The sequence below is a fragment of the Apis laboriosa genome, unplaced genomic scaffold (assembly GCF_014066325.1).
Source record: "Apis laboriosa isolate Shangri-la unplaced genomic scaffold, ASM1406632v1 scaffold19_cov150, whole genome shotgun sequence".
Taxonomy (NCBI): domain Eukaryota; kingdom Metazoa; phylum Arthropoda; class Insecta; order Hymenoptera; family Apidae; genus Apis; species Apis laboriosa.
The window spans coordinates 1535061-1553817 of NW_025222278.1; the positions used below are offsets into that span (position 1 = coordinate 1535061).

At 35.7% G+C, this 18757-nt stretch overlaps 1 protein-coding gene across 1 annotated transcript in view; it reads right to left on the reverse strand.

Annotated features, from left to right (window-relative positions):
- LOC122712143 overlaps positions 1-18757 on the reverse strand; it is a 168981-nt gene that overhangs the window by 86363 nt on the left and 63861 nt on the right. The window contains exon 2 of the mRNA XM_043931545.1: positions 2170-2405. Within this exon, the coding sequence (XP_043787480.1) occupies positions 2170-2405 (236 nt within the window). The remainder of the gene's footprint in view (positions 1-2169; positions 2406-18757) is intronic.

Here is an 18757-nt window from a genome sequence, read left to right on the forward strand (position 1 = left end):
CAAAAATCGCAACATTGCCAAATATACTTATACTTTCATAACGATCTATTTCAAACGAAAAATATAATTCCAAGAACAAATTGGACAAATTTTAAAAATCTACCTATTACCTTCGATACAACTTTAATTTCACACTTCCGTTTCAAATTGAAAATTCTCATATATACACACATACAGAAAGAAAAAAGAAAGAAAGAAAGAAAAAGATTCCAAGAAAATGCCACTATATAAAAAAAAACCAACTAAGGAATTCGCGGCGTTCCTCGTCATTGAAAACGTCATCCTCGACCAGTATCCCCGGCCAGGGGAGGGGCGGCAGGAAATATCGGTGCGCGTTAATTCCCGTGGAACAGATTGCATCCGAGATATGGTAATGAAGGGAACGCGTGGCGGGGACAGTTGACTCCTCTTCGCCTTCGTTGAGAAGGCGACGTGACACCAAGAAGAACGAGACTCGATTGGCGTAGAATAGAGTCCCCGAGGAGGCCGTACCGCCACGGTAAATCTCTTTCTCGCCTCGAGACCTCTTCCTGACAACGGCCTCTCGCAACGTAGACACGATCCCAACGTGTACAAGCCACGCTTCTCTCCGTGGCGTTCGTCCACGTTTCGTCCACCTCGTCCTTGCGAAAGAAACGCGCGGCCGAGGGAGCGGACGGTTTCACCCTCGATAAAACAGAGAGAAATGTAGAGTTTCGATAGAGGGATTTTTAGGAATTTAGGCCAGAGTTCGGACGATTTGTTGACAGGAGTTGGGAATGGTTTTTGGAGAAAACGAGAGGTGGATCGAGGATCGAAGAAATCGAGGATCTTCGATATTCTTATTTCTTTTTTTGGTTTTTTTTTTTTTTGGTTTCGAGAGTGGAAGGATTCGAGGGAAGATTGATTGGCAGATACGTTTACGGAGAAATTGAAGCTCATGGCGATCGATAATTGAAAGAAAAAATGATATAAATGTGTAAATTGTCTAGCTTTAAAATAATAATCTTCTGATGGAATTATTTATTTTTAAATTATGAAAAAGGAATTTACACTAATTGTACAATGTGCTGAATAATACATAATGATCATAACTCTTATCTTTTCAAAAATCCATCGATCAAACCAATCTCTCCTTTCGACTTTTAAACTTTTTCTTCATTTCACTCCCTCACTAAAGTAACCAAGTTTCATATCAAAATTAATAGCACTTATCACATTCCCAATTTTCTATCACTCTCTAACTTTCAAAAAAAGAAAGAAAAATATTTTTGAATCAAAACCAGAGGCAAACTAAAAAAAGATACAACGCTTGTTAATGCATCGATTACAAGGAACGAACAAGCCAATCGTATTCAATCGTATCAAGATTCCACGTCGATCCATCGTCGACCGTTGTTTCTTCCACGCGAGGATCTTCATTCGTTTAACCGTTCAGCAGCAGTAGAAGAATTTTCACGTGTCATTGAACGCCCATTCTTTTCCTGAACGATGATCGTCCATATCTCCTGGCCATTCGCCTTCCTCGCTTCTTCTTTTCTTTTCTTTCTTTTTTTTTTTTTCTTTCCCTCAGTCAGTCACCCTTTGCACCGCATTTACAGAAGCGTCGAACAGCCGCGCGCGTGTGTCAACGACGGGATGACACTGCGACTTTCGTTTGACATCGCTGTCACAGAGAGGAGGCCTGCCTCGAACGGGACCGCTCGCGCACACGCTACCGCTTCCACTGGTAAACTTTATCTCGAGAAGCCTCCTTATGCCCGTTCCCGATCAAACACTCGAGACACGAGTCTTTTGGATATTTGTTGGAAGGCAAACAACGCGAGATTCTTTTTTTCTTCTTTTCTTTTCATTGCTTTTCTTTCGAAAAGCGATTTTTAGATAACTTTTGTGCAAAGAAGAGTGTTATTGGTTTCGATTTATGATCGTTAGTTGCCAAATTAATTTACGAATAATTTTCTATAAGTTAAAATTGGATATTGTTGGATACAAGAAGGGTCTCAGAATTTCTATGTAAATTTCGAAGTTGATTGAAACTTTCTTTCGAAATCACATGTTGACCAACGAATCTTTTACACTTCTAAGGATGTAAAAATTGAAGAAGGTTCTTCTTCGAGTACAATAATTGCAGGTTAGAGAAAAAGGAATAAGAAGGATAAAAATTAATTAAAATTGTCGTTGTGAACTTACTTGAGTGGTGTCGAGACCATTCTGGTTTTGTCGTCTCCTACCCCTTAGCGGTCTGGGAGTGGCCGCACCGGAAAGGTGGGCACCCTGGGGGCTTCCGCCCCTCGCGTCGACCGCTGTGTTCGCGGCCAGGGTGGCCCCGTCGTTATTTTCCGTGTGTGTACCTAAATCAGTCCCCTCTCCACGATCGCCACTACGTGGTCCAGTACCCGCGGACACGTTCTCACCTGATACCTCACCTGGAAAAGAAAAAAGGAAGAAATTTCTTCGTGTTCGAGTATCGATCGAGAGTGTGTCGATCGACAAACACTGTGACAAACGTGATAAATACATCAAAATAGACTGATTGGAATATTACTTAGATCTAACCAGATTGACGCACATAGAGTTGATAAAGTAACAAGTTTCTGCCATTATCTGTATTACTTATGTATCATTATATCATTTCTCCTATCTTATTTGCTATTTATTATTATTATTATATTTCTAATGATAAAAGATAAGTTCATTAATAAATTGGAAATTTTCTACTTCTTTCTATTATTGTAGGGAATAATCAACACTTTCAACAATTCTTCTACGTTTTAAAAAGAAAATATACGTGTGTATAATCTCACGCACAGTGCTAGGAGTAATTAATTTATATCTCAAAATAAAATGTATATCAATTACAACAATATAAAGAGCTTCGCAAGAAGCACGTATAAATTGAAACACGTATATATCGTTTCATCCCATTTAATTCACCTTATTATTATTATTTCAAACTGCATGTCCACAATCTAATCCTTCTATTAACTCCCTTCAAATCCCTCTATTCTCACACCAATAAAATATAAAACAGGAACAAATCCACCTTAAACAACCCGAGCCACGTACAATCCCAAACCCAATACCTAATCTTTCTCACCCTATCCATCTTAAATCCCTGGAAACCGACCAACTTGAAGCAGCCAATACCCGATACACCTTCGCTCCGACATCCATCCAGCATCCACGTTGGAGTCGAGCCCCCGTTCCGATCAGATAATCCATAAAATATCGTCTTCTCAACGTGACGATCGACGATCCGCTTACCAATACACCAAAGCCCCTTCCTTCCAACGCCTTCAAAACTCGGCATTTGCCTTCGCGTCAACTCGTGGCTCGTATTTCGACGTTTCCACGATAAATTCAATCTCGTACCATACGTTTCCCTCTCGATCGATTTCTTCTTCTTCCTCCTCCTTCTCCTCTTTTTCTTCTTCCTCTTTCCTTCGCCCATAACACCGGTTTCGTAACGAGGCGGTAGCCAGAGCCGCGTCGTAAAGCTTCTTTAACGTCTTTGCGTGTAAACGGTGTCTTTCGACACCAGGAATTTCGATGAAATACGCTTTAAGGCGTATAACCGTACGGGAGGACGATTACACGCCGAGAGCGCCGCTAGGCGGAGAAGTCGGGAGATTTACGTCCAATAAATGAACCCGTCCTGGCGCCATTATCTTCATGCTCGATCAGTGGAGTGGACGCCGTATGCGCCGCGCGTGTAAGAAGTATTGCGACCGTTTTGGGATAGGGAACGTTTCGTGAGGGTTGGAAGGGAACAAGGCTTGGACAAATTTTATTTGAGATAAGATAAGGGAATAATAATTCGATATAATTTATTAATATTCTCCTTCTTTCTCGGGGTTAGATTTCGTGTTATTAAACGTGTTTGTTTACGCGGCAGTTGATGAAATAAGAGAAAGGCGATAATGAACAAATTGATTGTTTCGTCTAATCAAATATAAGATAATGTGAATAATACTTTATTTTGAAAATGCTCAAGAATTTAAGGAAAGAGAGAGAGAGAGAAGGGAGAGATGACCGAAGGGTCACTGGCCGCATTAGCTACCAAAAATATCCAATAAATTCTTGCCATCGTTAAATGGCCGGAATTTTATGGCGGCTGTAACTCGTGCACACAGCCGAATTTGTTGGACGATAGGAATCGCGATCGTTCCACGCGATGCGAGATCGTGATGATTCCACTGATGCCACCGACGAGCATCATGCCGGTGAATCTTCAGAGGCGAATTTGTTACTCGTGTTAATTTATCAGTGGAGAGCAACGTTTGAGAATCCGTTGGCTGAATACCAATAAGGATGTTATCGATAATTTTTCCAATTTGAAGAGGATATAAAAAAGATCTGATGAGATTTCTTCTTCTATTTTGTTCTTCTTCAATTCATTCTTTTTTCCTTTGAACGTTAAAAATTTAATTTTAATATAGGGTTAATTTTTCGATGTGTGAATTTTAATTTTAAACGTTCTAAAATTATTATATAAATTAATTTAGATTCGTTTTGCATTATCTTATTTTATATTTCAACGATATATCAGAAGTTGTCTATACAGATTATTAAGTTGGTAAATTTAGAAACTTTTTAAAAGCTTTTGTAAAGATAATAATCGTAAGTAAGAAAATATAATAGTTTAGCCAACCGATTAACCTTTTAGTGTCAAATACCGTCTTTAGCATAATCATGCATTTCTTATATTAGAATAAACAATGACATATCAGATATTACGCTATTTAACGCCAAGAGGTTAACACTCTATTCACTTTACAAGTATATTTCTATTTTAAGATGATGTAAATTGAATACAATAATAGAAGAATATAAACAACTTTTTCAAAACTTCTAATAATCGATATTTACGATACTTAATTTCAATATTAACATATAATAAAATGTAATAAAAATTAATAAGAGGAAGATAAATAAAAAGTATTATATAAAATATAATAAAAAATCGTAGAAAGTAAAAGTTTCACGAATCGAACCAAGAAATTTCCGTGTAAACATACAAAAAGTATACAACTTCCAACTTCATCCAAAAGAAAATAACATAAATTTTTGCAACAAGCAAAATTCCTTAATCGAATTATTATTCTTCCTCCATATATTTCAGTTTAACACAGCAATACAATTATATTTTAGAGCCTTTAATTAACCCTCTTCATCGCGTAAAAACCAACCTTTTCAATGGAATTCCAAACAAATATACCTGGCAAGAATTAGAAAAGCATTAACAATAAAGAATCACCCTTTTAACGGAAATATTGGCGATCGAGAGAGAAACTTCCACCGTTCGATTATATAACTTTTCCAATTTCAATCCGCTCGATCCTCTCTCCACACCGTTGAACAAGATCGAGGGGCATTAAATTACAGTATACCGCCGTTTACGATGCACAGTGTATATATACGCGAGCGTGAAGATACACATTAAACTGCTTTTACAACTTCCCAGAGAATGGTATTCCCTGAAATTGGTGAAGATTCTAGCGTTGCTTTAAGAAAATCCGGTGGATGAAGGAGGAGGGAAGAGCGGGGGGAATCTGGACGAGGGAACATCGACCGTAAAAGTCATTTCTATGACAGTCATTAACCAATGACTTCATCGTTTCGGTATATTTACTGCTTCTCATCAAAATTCTATTAGACACCCTGCTCCAATAGGGCAAATGGGCTTCGTCTTCTTCTTTTTTTTTTTTTTTTTTATTCTAGAAAAAAAATTCAGAGGAGAAGATGAGAAGAAATTCATGAAATTTTCTTCCTCGATGAACTTGGCGATGATGAGCAAAATACGTTAGTTACACGTGTGTACGTTATCAAATGTGTATATAGATATTCAAAAGATATAAGAAAAAATAAAGTTTTCCTTTAAACAAGATTTTCTACCGATGTGTCTGGATAGACGCGTGACCTAAAATTAGATTTATGGCGAAGAAAGCTCATAAAATTTCGTATATACTCATCGCGGATATCGTCACGTTTCCTTCAAAAGATACACTTGGAACCGCAAGTTTTATGAGCGCGGTAGCCAAGGCTAAGTCACGTACGACAAATATCGTAACTCGTATTCCGGAACTGTCGAACTATTGTTTGCCGATTGTTTCTTCGATTCTGCACAGTTGTTTGCGGATGAATGAAAAATTGTTTGCAGTTACGGTGGTCGTAGCCGGTAAAAGGTACGACTCAGCATGTGAATCGTTTTTAAATCGTGGACGAGCTGTCTTCAAACATTTGTCGTTTCTGTGTAATCATTGAGAAAATAATGCAATAGTATAAATAACGTTAGAATCGCCTATAATCTTGGTATTCAAAGATTTAGATTTCAAATATTCTACCTTACTCCGCAACATTTTTCAATTCTCCTCTTTTATTTTAAATTAATTCTTATTATTTATCGCGAATCTTTTATAATAAATAAAAAATTTCTTAAAAACGTTTGTTATCTTTAATGAAAAAAATATATATTCAATCTTAAATTATTTTTATTTTGGTAAAATAAAAATTTTCACTTACGGATTACCTTTCTAGAAATCTTCTTTCTATTATATAAAAATTACCAGTTTGCATTCACATATGCTGATTGAAAATGTACAGTGTTTTGTATCAACAATTGTGCAAGTTTTACGTATAAAACTCGTGGCAAAACTGACTACACCGAGTTCAAAGAAGCAAGTTTTCATAGCAGGTGAGTCGAGGTTCGAGGTGCGACGACACACTATTGTTAACTCGTATTAACACATCGTTACGATATTTCACACTCAAGCTTCACATTGTTTCCGAGTTCGTATGGAGGAACTTTTGTATCTTACATATATGTGTACGTATAAATATTCTCTACCCTTTTGTAAACAAAATTTCAAATATTGTTCTTATTCTTAAAAAAAAAGAGGAATAAATATATTCAACAGAAAATAACAATTCCAACCAAAAAAAAAATCCTATCTAATTCCTAAATTATTGGAAAAAATTGTATCATAATTTCATTGTTTAGACGAATTTCATTGCTCTTTATTTCTTTACGAAAAAATTAATATGAAAAAAATTAAGAAATATCGATTTGTTACTCGATACTAATTGTAAAAAGAGATAGAGTGACAGCGCCACGCCGCGGCGCGACAGTGTAACAAAGATAAAATCTATCTCTCTCTATCCGTCTCCAACTCCATCCAACTAACACACTTCTTCGTCTAACATAAATTTCTTAACAAATAAATTATAACTTAATCGACATTTCAACTTTCGTTCTTGTTTTATAATTAACCTTTCAAAGATTAAATTGAAAGAATAAATTAACAAGAATTTTGCTCGATTTTTGAACATATTTCTCTGAACGAATGTATCTAAAATCCTTTGTGGTTAGTGAAAAAAAAACGACGCTTTGTCGCTACCAATATGGCGGAATTGCAGGATATAATTATCTCGTAACCACTCAAAGACGCGATTCAAGAAAAATTGAGAGAAGCGAAGGAAAGAAGACACGGAACTCTCAAAGCGTGGGTGGCAAGCATAAATTATTTTGCTAGATTGTCGTTAAAACGATTTGACCCTCGAGGTCGAGAATAGAGCACCGCGAGACAGGAATAAAGATGGCACGGTGCCTTTCAGCCGACGTTAATTATTCTCGCCTCGACGAATATTCTTTTTCGACGAATTCCTCGCAAATATCTGCTCTCTGTTGAGGACACTGTCGAGTTTAAAAAAAAAGAAACAAAGAAAAGAAGGAGGAAAGAAATAATCGAGAGGCTGTCACAAAGATGACAGATCGTAACGTCGCTCTTTAGAATCTGTCAAGTTGAGACTGTTCGTGAGTTCATACTCGTTTTCTAAATATAGAGAGGAAATTGTCCGTTTTGTAGAATAATTAATGAAAAGATTTCGAGGATTAAAATTTCGTTTGAACTTGATTTCTTTTTTTTTTTTTTTTTTTCTTTTTTGGCGATGGTCCGGATTGATTGTAAATATAATAAATGTTTGAAAGTGATACAATTGCTGAAAGAAGAATTTTAAATTGAATTGATAATTTCTTCCTGTTTAAAAGAGGAAGAATAGAGAGAACTGTTAGGATTTCTTGTGTGCAGACAAAGTTCAATGATTCTTTGATTATAAAAGATTTTTCTTAATTAATCCTATTTAAAAAATAATCAATAAAGAGATAATTTGAAAAGATAAAAGATAAAAGATTTTTAAAAAAAGAATCTTTTATTATCTATAAATAATATAAATCTTGTTAAAATAAATGGAAGAGAAACCAAATGTTATCTAAGCTTCACTGTATTTTTGAATTTCAAGTTTCCATTTGGATCCATAAAATTATGAATTTATGAACAGAAGTTGCTTTCTCTCGAGAAAAAAATCTAACACAGATGTCGTTGCTCGAATAACATTTTCCAGAATCTGTTTAACATATTCAATTCACAGAAGTGGAAAGAGATTTCAATTTTCTTCTAATCCTGATATCACATTGCATATCGAATTTTATTTTAAAATCAACTAAGCTAAGAAACTTTAACAATAATTAATAACATTAGAATGATATTAAAATCTGAGATATCATCGTAAAATATTTTTCATATATCCGATATTGTTTCTACGAAATAAAAAAATCAAAGTTATTTCTAATCATAATAAAATTAATATTATTATATTTCGTAAATTTTTTAATATATTTTTTTTCTATTACCGAAATAATGTTTTTACGTTATTCGATAAAAGCGATGCAAATATATTTACAACGTTACTATAATTTCTAATACATTCAAAATAATCGAATTATGTAAATTTCTATGTCGCCGTTCTTTGCATATTTCGATCCATGAACGTCGATACGATTTAAGTAGTATAAATAAAAATTTACTCGACACGATTCTCGTGCATACGTTATTCGCTTGAACCGCACCCAATTCGCATTTGCATTCGTAATCTTCACTCCTTCATCTCCGTTGCGCAATCAATCGATTCTTTTTTTTTTTTCTTCATGTTGTTACAAAAGATTTCTCTGATTTTCTGTTGAATAATCAATTCAATTAGAGAATAACTATAATATATCGTAGTTTCATGCAACATTCAATTAAGATCGATTTAAAAAAAATGAAATCCAATTACTATCTAATTAATTGCTTATTAGTGCCGTGCTTTTCAAAAATATATAATGATGATTTATAAAAAAAAATCCAAGATCTTGTGAGAACTAAAGATTAAGATCAAGATTAGATTAATGCTTCAATGTTTCATATGTGACTCGTGTATTATTAATTGAAATAATACAATATCTGTAAAAAAAAAAGTACGTAAATCTAAATTTGACACGAACTTTGCTTTTAATTTAAACAAAAAAATACAAAGAATAATGGAATACAAAACGCAAATACAACTCAAGCACGATAAACAAAACTCTTCCTCAATCTAACATAACCTAACCATCCCAAATCATCACTCCACGCCAAAAACGAAAGCCATCGCCTCGTCCCAAAAATAAATACCGTTTTCTTCATTAACTGGCATTGCCTTGAAAACCGAAACATTCATCATCCCGAAGCCAATTATCCCGTAGGCTACAAGAAGTGCCGAACGAATATTTTTCGCGTGCTACCAGCGTTGCGGAGGCTTCACCGAGCCCAGTCATCGTGATTAAAGCTTGAAACGCGAGAGAGCGGAAGCTGCCGTTTCCTTCGCGGCCTGCGCAAGGCTGGCCAGCCAGAAAAACATCGAACGAATCGCCTGCCTTAGAGGTTTGCACGCGTGCAGCACGCGTGCACACACACGCGTTCCTCTCGTATCCGCATCCGGGGTTAGCGTGGCGTTTAATGAACGATAAAGGCAGCCCTGGACTCCGTGGTACTCGCTCATTATAAATCCTCGAGGCGACGAGCCATTATCTTTACAAATGCAAGATTTTCTTCTTTAAAAATTTTCTATAAAACGTTTCTACGAAATGTAGAATAGGAAAAATTTAATATCGATAATGTAAAATGTTATTTTTTCGAACACGTAAATAAATACAGAATTTCTGGGAATTCGATTGGAATACCGACATTCATGATTATCTGCCGAAACAATTAAACTTGGTATCAAGTTTCATTCGGCACGCTCCACGCTTCGAGCCTCCATTTCCAAGAATTGTTGGATATAATTCACGCTTAAGCGAGAAACATTGTAACACTACACTGTCGATCCAAATCTTCTATAACAGGTAATTAGACAAAAATTCTAACTTCTTAACCAATCCTTTCTTCCAAACCCACGCAAGATCAAACTCACGAGAGACCATCACCCATTTATTATATTCGTTTCAATAGCACAATATCGCGGACGACAATAATTACAAAGCGTAACGACCTTTAAAGGCCGGTCGCGCTTACGAGAGTAAAAGAAACGCAGCGAGAAAGGGAGGGGGAGAGAGAGAGAAAGAGAGAAAAAGAAAGAGAGAGAGAGAGAGAGAGAGATTAGCGTGCTGGCGTTAACGCGATCAGCGCGCCGTCAGCAGGGGCGCTCGCGTCGGATATTCGCTTGCGTTGTAAATCTGCCGTAAGTTATGCGCGAGCGGGAGGGCCGGCCGCGCCATTAAAGCGGGTTATGCCCGTTTCAAGTGGAAAATCATAAGCACCGCAAATACGCCGTTATTACTATAGACGCGCCACGAGCACGCCATTTACTTTGTAATCATGACTAATGCATAATGCAGTAGCCGGTGCGCCGGTTCCCTTCTGCGTGTGTCATTCGCCGACGTTTTATGTGGGTGCGTGGACTGGTTTATACGTATATGTATATGTATATATATGTATGTATATATGTACGTGTACAGTTTTGATTTAGTCGGTATACCGATGGTCGAGTAAGAATGCATGAAATGTGGTTCTATGATAGATCGATGAAATGGCGACTTGTGGGTGTAAGAATCGTGCTTGTGTTGTGTGTGTGCGCGCGCGCGTGCGACAAAGTATGGTAAATAAGTTATTATGATTGGAATTAAAGGACCTAATAATACGTTGTGAAATCATGATATAAGTATATAGTAGAAAGAAAATTAGATAGATAAGACTAGATAAGAAAATTATTTTATTACGATAATTGTTACGATTATATTTTTTTAAATAACATTCTTTTTCCAAACAATATAATTTCATGAAATATATATCCGAGTCCGAATATAGTAATTATGTATTGAATTAATCAGAAGAATTTATAATTGAAATGATTCTTTAAATGAATAAAATGAAGTTTTAACACAGTCATTATATTTGCATCAAGTATGGAGAAGATTAGATAACTGTTGCGTTGTAACATACGAAGGTGACTCATTTCCACTTGATATTTCATCCGATAAAGTAGATATACGATGCTGATATATATCGACTATTTCATAAAAAAAAAAAAAACGAATAACAAAGTTAAATTGTTTAATTTTCTTGCATACGTTTAATTAACAAAATCGTTTCACGGACAAATTTTGATCTAAGCTAAATATTAAAAGTACATTTAACCTGAACAACGACAATTTTTTATCATATATTTCTAATCTTTGCAATCCTCGACTTTCTACGCATCATCTGCAGTTGGAGGATCACTGTTAAAGCTTCGCGAACGAGACGATATCCAAGCATTCCAGAACGTCTGTAATTTCACCTTTTTGGTCGTCGGGTAACGTCGACCTCATCGCGGCCATATTTCACACCGCGGGATCTCGTTCTGCATTGGTAGCATCGTATACTCTCCCTCGGGACGTTCGCGTGTTCCTGGTGCCTTCACCTAGTTAACAGTAATACCAACTTCTTCTCGCCGTTTATTCTACACGTTCACTCTCGTTACCTAGTGTATATCTTGGAGCGTTTATTGATTTTCGTAGTTAACGGGTGGCAGCGTGAGTTAGAGGGAGAATGTGTTTAGACAAATGTGAGATGAATAAGTGTTATGAATAAATGTTTATATATACTCTGCTCGATTACGTTTAGATGAATCATATGTTCTTTTCTTATGTTTCGTTATTAATTATATATTACGAAGAAGAGTTTTTTTAAATACAAAATTAAATTGAATCAATTTTATTCCTCGTGTTTATAGATGTAATAATTTATTTTTTAACTGGTTTAAATATCAAAATATTTTTTCACGGTTCGCGTTATCGTGTACGCGTTGAAGTAATAAACAAAATTAAAAATCAAAAAATTAAATCAAGAATATTTCTCGCATTGCGAAATCATTCTGCAAATTAGATCAACATTCTTATCGACCGTTCGCTTAACGCACAATCGTCGAACGAATAGCTGACATTAGCTGGCATAACAAGAACACGCGTATTCTTCTCGTATCGAGGCGTAACCTTGGTCGCGTGGAGAGCGGTCGAATCAGCTGTTTCAACCATAGAAGGCCTCCTGCGGTATACAATGGACTATCACGTGACCGGCGAGCGTTTATTAGCCGAGGCAGAGAAAATGTTCGACGAAAGAAGAGGATACGATAGGATTTATTACGATTCTGGTTAATTAACATCCCTTCGAGTACACGCGACTGCAAGGTGCGTCCCTCGAATATGTGGAACTCGATACACGTGCTGGTGATAAATTCCAGGCCAATCGTGATTTTCCATATTTGATTTTTTAATCTCGATCGTCAAACGAAGTTTCGTTTTCGTTATGGAAATGAAATTTGATGAGAGTATTTTTTTATAAAATTGGAGATTAGATAGTAGGGTTGGAGAGATGTTGGAGAGAAAACAATATATTTATAATATTTTGCAAAATATTATAAATTTGAATTGGATTTTTGTATATATTTTAAACAGTCAATATAATGGTTTGTAGAGATAATTAAGCGAGTATTATTCGTATATTGCGATATTGACTGGTTTTATTGTCGAGATGATAGTGTGAAGTTATTATCGTAATGGTAGAAATATTACGTTCTAGTGTTATTTAAAAAACAATAAAATTCTTTACGATTGTTTGAGCTAAGAGAAGCGGATTTCCATAAAATTTAAAAATATGAAAAGAAAATATCATCGTTGATAGCGAGTAACGATGATTTTGTTCCGTCATTCCAGAAAAGACTATATAGCTTTTCAATGATTAATCTCGGAATATGCAAACTTATATCACGCGAGAAAAACTTGCATCGATAGTTCTTGTTGTAGGTGTATGCTCATTAGTCACTTTTACGCAATCTCACATTTGTTTTTACATCAAATGTTAATATTGTTTTTTTACTTTATCGGTATATTTTTTATCGTTTTTATTTTTGCAATTTATCATAATTTATAAAAGAATAACAAAAACATTTATGAAAAAATAATTATTTATGTATGAAAAATAATAAATATTCGTTAAATAAGTTATTGATGAGATATAATTTTTCTTTTTTTTTTTATATAAAACAGAATTACGTATATAAAATATTTTATTCAAGATATTTGAACAAAAAAACAAATTGCATATTTTTTTTTTTGTAAATAAAAACATTAAATATTCACCTAATATCCCTGAATTTATTCTTCGAGCGTACATATATTTGTATTTGTTAACATTATTAAAAAGTAATTAATATTTATTGATTACCGAGACAACATTTTTGCAAAAATAATTTTTTTGTTCCCTTCGACGCAATAACTATTTAATTATCCGTTTCCTGGGATTGATTTTGCAATTTAAAATTAAAGAATAAATAATATTATCCATAAAACTCAGTACAATAATTGCAAAATAAATATGAAATTATCTAAAACATCGCTAAATTAATCTTTTACTGTTAAAATAAAAAAAGAACAATTTTTAGTTTCCTATTATTTAACTTCGTATTATTACTTTCATAAAAAATATTATTTTCTTCTTTATGTTACAATAAAAATCAATCACAACGAGAAGAAATTATAGTGATTGATTAAGTGTTGGAAGCTGTTTAAAATTATAATTTATTCAAATTTAAATACAAATGAAATTTTAAAAACATATATATTTTCGATACGAAACTCACTTTTAACGATTTAATAATTTACTGCTTATCTATATATTTTAATAGTCAAACCAACGAAAATTATTTTTGTCGTGTAATTTTTTTTTTTTTTTAATAATTATAGATAAACGAAAATTAGTCATTTAATAATGCGATAAACGAAGAAATAACTTTTCCATCCGTCCATTTAGCTAAAATTTAAGATCGAACTTCATGATGAATACATGGTTTCGTCATACCTGAATTATAATCCGCGCCACGAGCGTGACTCGATATTACAAAGCGAGAACTCAAAACGTGGGTCATCGGTGAACCACGACAGTTACTCGAGGTAAAACTATCATTATGCAAACAAAGATATCCTCTTGAGTCATTCTAGCCAGCAAGCCCGGGTATAAAAGAAGATCAAAGTGTCAAGAATATCGTACACTATGTCTATCAAATATTCTAATATAACCTTTCCACAATGAACAATGTTTATAATTCGAAATAAATATTCCATTCTGTTCACGCTTTAATATCCGTTTACGGTTTCAATCGCAATTACAATCGAAGAATATCGAAATAACTCGCGTTTTATAAATTTTCGTATTCAATTAATCGTAGAATTTAGTTAAATTTTCCATAAATTTTTATTTGGAATTGAAAGGAGATAAGAGAATGAGAGAAAAAGAAAAAGAATTGGAGACAAATAGAAAGAAATGAATTAGAAATTAGTGGATAAAATTAAAAGTGAAATATAAATATGTCTATCAAATATTCTAATGTAACATATCCATTTACAATTTCAATCGCAATTACAGACGAAGAATATCGAAATAACTCGTGTTTTAGATTTATAAATTTTCAAATTCAATTTCAATCGTTCAAAATTTAATTGAATTTTCCATAAATATTTATTTGAAATCGAAAGCAGATAACAAAATGAAAGAGAGAGAGAGAGAGAGAAAAAAGAATTGAAAACAAATAACAAAGAAACGAATTGAAAATTAGTAAGTAAAACATCATATTCATCCAAAATCCATTCCTCAAAAATCAACATCCAAAATTGGGAACAAATTCGATCCCAAAACGACCAGGCCATAAACCAAAATCATTTTTCCATTTTTGCTCTCGTTCCTCCCAGGCACAACAGAAGCAATAAAAGGCTCCAGGAAGAAGAGAAGCAGCCAGTTCGTTCCACCAGTGGCAGACAGCAGCGTACGGTGACCTCCGTAGCCCCGTCGTACGAGCATGCTACGCGAAAAGGCAAACGAAAAGAGCATCGGAAGAAGAAGAAGAAGAAGAAGAAGAAGAAGAAGAAGAGGAGGAGGAGGAGGAGGAGGAGGAGGAGGAAAGTGCGTGCCTGCGTGACGTAGCTTTCGCAGGCCATCACGCATATGTTACCCTCCGCGAGGGGCCCCTATACGCGTTCACAATGCGATCCGCGGGGTCATTCCACCTCTTCAGCTCCTTCGTATTCGTCGACGTCTCTTCCGTGGACGGTCGTGAACTTTGTTCCGCCGTGGTTGCCACGTAGGTGTCCCTTTCTACGGGCGCCGCGACTCTCCTAATCCTCTCGACTCAGGGTCGCGAGCGTGCGGCGGAAGGACGTAGGTGTCGTGAACGCTAGGGCGTGACTCGCGTGTCACTGGGGCTTTGCACCGAGGATCCACGATACGACGCCAGATAGCGCGTCGGTCGTGGGTGGAGAATAATATTCGGCCAATTTTGGATAAATTTTCTCGTCTAGCTTGGTTGGATGGTTTATTTAATTTATCTCATGTGCATTTTTGACGTAAATTTTTGCCAATTTTGGACGAGACATGGCTACGGATCTGAAGATTATTAGTCTCCTTTTTTTCTCTAATTTCTCTTATATATATATATATATATCTTTAGTTTCCTTTGTAAATTGCGCGATCAAATTCCAAACATCCTCGATTCGAATGAATGGAAATCTGAATTCAAATCGAGCCATTCTCGCCAAGGGAACGGAATTGGGAGGGGGGAAGAAGGAGGAGGAGGAGGAGAAGGAGGGAAAAGAAATGACTCGACACTCGGCGAGACAAATATATGTACACCTCTCGCCAGGTGACCATACAATCTACGGCAACAAGATCAAACCCCAAGAGAGACCACGAGAGAAACTTGGAATCGAGGAAACCGCACGACAAGGCGTGCAAAACGACCGACTCCCACGACTAGGCTCGTTTCGTGTTTCTCTTCTCCTCGTTCGGTATTCGAAGAGAACGAGACACGTTACGTAATCCTTTTTATCACGGCCAAATGTAAACGGTGACCGCGGAAAGGGGCGGAAAGAAATATCAACACGGAGCGGACAGATCTTGTTTGTGTCGCTTTGCGATCCCTCGTGAACGTGAGAATGTACGCGCGATTGGAAAATTGCGACGAGAGCAGAAGCGTTTAACGTCGGGGAACAAGATGGAATCGATTAGATATGCATCTAAACAGGTTAATAAACCACCCACACGTACGCATCACGATTCACTGGCCGGAACGTTTCTTTCCACGCGCGGTCTTGCAAACAACGCGGAATCTTACCACGTCCTGGCACCATTTTTCTTCCTCCCTCCTTTCCCCTCGATCTTTGTCGTTTTTTTTTTTTTGTTTTCTTATTTTCCTATCTCTGTCGTTCGACGAGTTATGAGAGGATGACAAGACAAAGAGCGACGTTTCGTGCACGAGCACCGATCAACGATTCTCTCACTTGTCGCGTTGCTCGAAAGTTGGAGGGAGGGGGGGCTTGAGAAATCGGTTGTATTGTACGGTGAGAAATAGAGTGATAAGATGTTGGATGGAATAAAATGTTGGATTGTGGAGGAAAATTGCGTGGGATATCGGGAGAATTGAATTTGAAGGAATGATTATTTTTCACGTGGCAACTTCATTTTTTGCGTTACGTAAATAATTAAAAATAATAATAATATTTGTAATAATTGGTGGCGATAAAATTTTATAGAAAATATACAGGAAGTAGAGTACAGATTTTCTTGAAAAAATTTTTAAATTCAAGGATAAAGAATAAATTACATATATTTTATTATCAAGATTTTTGATACGATCGATGTAAAGACAAGTTTACCATATTCCATGACATAAAATCTCAGTGGAATGGAAATACAATGAGATTGATATAAAGCTGCATAACAGACGATTATTGCAAATGAGACAAAGAAGAAAAATTCATCTCGAAGTACAAACTGATCATTGATTGAATAATTATTTCTTCGCCGAAGCTTCTCGAAATGCAAACCTCCCCTTTCTTTCTTACCATCCTCTCGTGATAAAATTTTATACACCTCCCTTCTCACACACAAAGAAAAAGAAAAAGAAGAAAAATACACGATTAAAACTTTCAAAATAGTAAGCTCCAATTCTTAATTAAAAGAATTCTGTCCAATTCCGATTCCACTCCATCATCAACGTTCAAACACGAGCACGGTCACCCTTTGAGCAATCTTGAGGGTCGATTAAAGCTATCTGCGCCAGAAGAGGGACTCGACAAAGAGCAAGGTGGCCTCGTGCGCGAGAAACGATTAGCGCCGACAATCCTCTCTCGTCCTGGTGCACGGTGGAACAAGAGGAACGGTGCTCGAGAGGGGGAGGAGTGGAAGTCAGGTACGTGGGTCGAGCAAGGGGTCACAGTCGGTCCACAGACGGAGTCACCTGTGGTGTGACCGATGCGAGCGGCAAGCGAGCAGCGCTCGCTATCATCTCAAATCCCTTGCCTTCTTCGTCATCGTGGCTAATGCTAACTGCCTCCTGGTGTACAGTCCGTTTCGAAACTCGTTCGAAGGCTTCGCTTGCGTTATATGTAACATGGTTATTGCGTACGAGGAAGAAGTTTTGTTGAATATAATGTACAGGGTGTTCGTATATTTTTAGAGTATGTTTGGATGGTCGAGTCTAAAGAGCAAAATAAATATGAAAGTTGATGTACGAAAATATCGGTTCAGGTTTATTTGTTATATTACGTGTCGAGTTACGAGCAATTGGAATTTGTGTTAGATGAAGGGAGATGGTGATAGATCCGAGACTGCGATGGAGATTCATAAAATTGTTCATAAAATTTGTTCATAAAATAACGATTTTAATGCAGATTGGTATTGATGGTTGAAATAAAATTATAATTCAAGGTATGATGCGGGCGATTGAAAAGTTTCTTTCGAATGAATTTGTATGTCATCATCATTGTTTAAATTGTACGAGACGTCTTTTAGCATTAATTTCATAAAAAAAAATATGTAAATTAGATTTTATGTGTTTATTAATGAATCATGCCTATTTTATACGAATTACACGTAACACTGCCGACAGGTCACGAATTTTCTTGGCTCGATCTTGGTGTGATCTTTCGAGAAAAAAAAAAAATTTAACTAAATTTAAATTAATAAAATTCATTATCACACGGAGGATCAATTTTTCCAAGAAATATCATAAATGTCTTAAAAATTTCAAACAGATTTTAGCAATCTTTACAATTTTTATATATACGTATCAACGTACTCGAACTTCGAATGATACATTCTCGTTAATAAATCGTGAAGCTTCCACACTTTTTCCCAGACATATCATTTAATCACGATCTCATCAATTATCCGCTAACAACGTCAATTCGTAATAATCATCGTAATAAAAAAAATTATATATATATATATACATATATCTCCTGCCTTTTAACCGTTTACGCAACTTTATCCATTCCATACGTTCATTTCCTCGATATAACATTAATGTCTCTTCAATCTACTATTTCTCAATAATTAAATTAGAAAATAATTCCATTAATTACCAACGCCATTTATCCCCTCCTCTCAAACAAAAC